The following is a 4,799-nucleotide window of genomic DNA, read 5'->3' on the forward strand; positions in this document are numbered from 1 at the left end:
TCTATTTCATTCTGCCTTCCAAAGATATTAGAATCATCAACCACAGAAGTTGAAGGTGTTCTAGTTTCTTGTTTAGTTGAACTAAAATGATCCTTTAAGCCAAGGCGACCAATTTGCTTTTCCAACACCTCCAATGTTTCAGTGGTTTCTTCCAACTTCTCCTTTATGTTAAGAAAGAAATCGTCACTCAAGCACAGGTTACTTACTTGCTGGTTGCTTGTTTCTGCAAGATTTTGATGCTGACCTTCCACCTTAAGCCTCAAAGCTTCATAATTGACTTCTTCAATTAAGTTCTCAGCAGAGTCCACAGCATCTCGAAGCTCATTAAGCCAGTCGCTCACAGATGGATTTGATGCCTGCTTATTCACTGCATCACTTAGCACAATCTGAAGACCACGCAAAGTCATTTTCAGCTTCTTTAAGAGCCAAACATGATGTTTATGCTTCTGAAACATGTTGAGAAGACCACCGTTAGGAGCAAGCCTATCAAAGAGAACATTCAAAGCTGAAGAGAGAAATGCACCACCAACTGCTAAGCCAATCTCCATTTCTCAAATCTGCAAATCAAAACAAGGAGAACACAAAATGATTCTTTAAGAATTTTGACAAAATATATCTTCAAATAGTCTCAGTTAAGAGCTTTATTTTACCTGTAGAATTTTATGAGTAATTTGCAAACAAGAATGACCTGTGATTTCTCTCAAACTCTCTCTTTTTTGCTAGCAATTGGTACAACTGTGTTTGCAAACTGTCCTTTTTCCAATGGAGTATGGCTTTTCATTACTTTTTCAATTCAATAATTGAAGCAAGAGAATAAGGGTGGTTGTAGAAAGGGCCCCCACAAGTAATAAATTTCTACAGACCTCATTATTACCGTGCTAAAAGGGACTTCCCATATCATGAATACGTTGGTGCAACGGTAAATTTATTTTCGTGTGATTTATAGGTCACACAGGTTTGAACCGTGAAGGCTAATGCTAATTTTTGTATTTGATTAGGTTGTATACATCACATTCCTTGAGATACACCTTTTTCCCGAATCATACTAATGCGGGATGCTTTATACACACCAAGGTGCCCTTGCCCTATCCTCTGTGTATTGAAGCACAATATTTTAATATAAGAGCATAAGATTTAAAAGTCTCATTTTATTTCATAAATATCGTACTCAAGTAAACTAGGACATTTACATTGAATTCTGCAACCATATGGTCTATTTTGTACATTGACTATTGAGTTATTATAAAGTAGTGGAAAAAGGACTAAAGCTTGGGACAAGAAAGCACAAGTTGTGCCAGAAGTAATTTATAAAGTTCAATTGTCACCAACCCCTCTTAACTACAATGTTAATATCTCATATGGTCACTCAACTTTCAATAGTTCACTTAGAAAGTCACTCAACTTTGAATTGTTCACTTCGAAAGTCACTCAACTTTATTTTATAACTCAAAAGTCACTCAGCTATTAATAGTTCACTTAAAAAATCACGTAACTATTGATATTTTACTTAAAAGAGTCACCCAACTAATTTAAATTAATTTTTTCAATAAATTTTGTAAAATACCAAAAAAAAATTAACTATTTTTTAAAAAAAATAATAAGATGCTTATTTTCATTATTTTATTAAAGTATAATTTTTCTTTTACCTTTTTTTTAAAAAAATGGTACTGTGCGGCGTCTTTATTTTTTATTGTACTTCTTATCAATTCCAACTTCTTCTTCTTTTTTGGATCATTTTTTAACATATTTAATTCCAGTTATATAATTGATAAAACGGAATTTATTTATTTTTGGGTCAATTGCTATGGTACGTTTTCCAAAAAAAAAAAAAATTAAATAATTTGGATTAACAAAATAATTAAAATAAATATCTTATTATTTCTTTAAAAAAGTAGTTTAACATAAAAATTAAATTTCAATAAATTTTATGAAAAAAATATTTAAATTGATTGAGTGACTTTCTAAGTAAAATATCAATAGTTGAGTGACTTTATAAGTGAACATCAATAGTTGAGTGACTTTTGAGTTATAAAACAAAGTTGAATGACTTTCTAAAAGAACAATTCAAAATTGAGTGACTTTTTAAGTGAACAATTCAAAATTGAGTGATCATTTGAGATATTAACTCCTTAACTACACACAAACCTAATAAAAATCAATGAAAAGCAGGGATAAAAATGGAGCGTGGTAGATGCAGGCCAGGGTGAGGCAGGTTTGGACTTATGCGGTTGCAGGGTGGGGTGAGTTAGAATAGTCATCGAAAAAAAATTATTCTACACAACCACATGCACCACATCTGCAAAGCAAAATAAAGAACCACAAAATGGTTTAATTTTAAGAAATTAATTTGAGAAGATAAGTGTTTCTATCTTCAATTACTAAATGAACTTTACTTTACCTGGTGATGCTAATTATGGTTAGTTTGGTAGCTAGTTTGGAAATGAATTAGGTAAGTGTTAAATTTTGTATAAGTAATATCATGTTTGCTAGTTGGTTAAGAGGTAAGTTATTTATGTATGCAATTAATTAATACGATATTTGGTTTACAATTTAGAAATTCACGTAACTAATACATGTATAGATTAATATGAGGGGAATCTATCTATATTATTTTATGCAGAATAAAAGATGAAATAAGTAATATATAAATAAGTAAATCATGGACAAAATAATACATAGATTCTGTTATAACTAATTAAAAAAAAACAAAATTGTTTTTATTTTTCTTTTTCAAAAAGTAAGACTTTTCACCCAACAAGACAAAGACTTTCACCCAACAAGAAGACGAAGACTATTCATTATTTTCTCAATTCAATAACTGAAGCAAGAGGGGTAGGGTTCTTAATTAGGGGTGGGGGGACCCAAAAATAAGAGAGTTAAAATGATAAATTTCTAAGCAACTCATTATAGTGCTAAAAGAAACCTACCATATCATTAACATGTTTACTTTACCTATTTGAAAAGCTCTTCTTTATTTTATTTTATTTTTTAAAAAAGAAATCATTCTTGAAAATATTATTGCTGAATTTTGAATTTAACAGAATTGAATTTCTTATTTGAATGATAACTTTACATTCTGGTAAATCTTGGCACTTTCTTTCTTATCATTTTCTCTATTTAAGTTCTCTTTTCCTTAACATAATCATGTTCTTAAATATCACATAGTTTGAGAACACAAGAATTAGCAGTTTAATTTTTCACATTTCATTATTTATAGTGTATTAGTGCTACATTTTATCCATTTACGGCTCAATGCTCTAGTAGCCGCGGAGAACTTGAAACTGTTGATGAGCCGAGGAAAAGAAAGCAAACTTTCAGCATACGAGACTTAAATTTGAATATAAGCTGACTATTCATCTATTTTAGCTTGTCTTTGCTTAGCTTGAAGTTGTTTGAAACTTTAATTTTTGATACCTAAAATTTGCTGAGTTGGTAAAAAAAAAGTGGATAAATGAAAAAGAATTGGTATTATTCATATATAATATTTTGGTGATATATGTTTATTAATGTTTTCCTAATTATATAATTAAAGTGGGTGAATGAAACTACTCTAACCATTGAAATCGGTAATCAAAACAACAAATGAAATACACACCAAGAACATTACTTATGAAAGAGTACCATGTAATACATTAAATGTTGCTCAAAATATAATTCATTATACATTATACCTATCTAGATAAATTTAGTTGTTTAAATTTGTAGTTACAAATAATATTTAATCATCTAATATTGTTCAACGAAGAAGTTATTTGAATATAAGCTGACTATTCATCTATTTTAGCTTGTACTTTTTCACTTTATTCTATTATTCATTACAAAGTATTTTTGATATGATTTATTTTGTATGAACTACTTGTATGGGACACACGTGTCCAGAAACTAGTACTTTAAAACATGTCAAGTTGGGAATTTGATAACATCAAGTGGATCTTTCCTTTATAAAAAAAAAAAAAGACATACTTTTTTCGTATTTAATTAGAGGATTCGAGCTTGAATCGTTGTGATAAAGTTCCTCGTGATAGTGAGAGCTAAAACATCCCAAGCAAACTCAGATTAGGTGAAAACTTTTTTGTATTTGTTATTTACAATAAACCAATAAATACATGTCATATGTTCGGAAAAAGATTTTTCGAATTGGGAGGATTGCCTCAAGCTTTAATTTATTGGGCAGGTTGGAATAAATGGATGGTTTCAAATTGGGAGGCTTGACTTTTTGGTATAGTGGCAATAACGTGGAGTTATGGTGTAGAATTAAATAATTACTCTAAGCTTATAATACGTTCTAACGTGTACTAAGAATTGTTTATATATTATTCCTATTTTAAAAAGGGGAAAAACAGTTGACCTATAGTTTAGTGGGGACCACATACCACCAAATTCACATATTTATATTGGAAATAGAACTTTCACCAACTAAGCAAAGAACCTATCGTTACCAAAATCCGATCAAGAGAAAATAACAATTAAAACTCGCTAATAGTTGAGGCCAGGTAGATCATTGTTTGGATGATTTTAGATGTTAAATTATCTAGAAATGACCTCTTGTATTTTTCTTTTCTACTATACAGAAATGTGAAGACAAAGAAAGACCAAGGGTAAAGAAGTAAATTTACACTAATAAATACATTTTCTTCATATATCTAGAACCATACATTACATTCCGCCAAGGATAAAAAGGTAAATTTGTGACTAGATCTATGAATTGGGAGTGGAATTGACTAGAATTGCATCAATGTGATAATTATTATAGTGGTTGTTTGAATCTCAAGTTCCATTGTGTTGCATTAAAATTGTAA

The 4,799-nt window shown here is 29.9% G+C and overlaps 1 protein-coding gene across 1 annotated transcript in view; it reads right to left on the reverse strand.

Moving 5' to 3' along the window:
* LOC125844452 (putative disease resistance RPP13-like protein 1) overlaps positions 1 to 4,799 on the reverse strand; it is a 14,916-nt gene that overhangs the window by 224 nt on the left and 9,893 nt on the right. The window contains exon 2 of the mRNA XM_049523767.1: positions 16 to 557. Coding sequence (XP_049379724.1) covers positions 16 to 548 — 533 coding nt within the window. The 5' untranslated portion in view covers positions 549 to 557. The remainder of the gene's footprint in view (positions 1 to 15; positions 558 to 4,799) is intronic.

The sequence above is a fragment of the Solanum stenotomum genome, chromosome 11 (genome assembly GCF_019186545.1).
Source record: "Solanum stenotomum isolate F172 chromosome 11, ASM1918654v1, whole genome shotgun sequence".
Taxonomy (NCBI): Eukaryota; Viridiplantae; Streptophyta; class Magnoliopsida; order Solanales; family Solanaceae; genus Solanum; species Solanum stenotomum.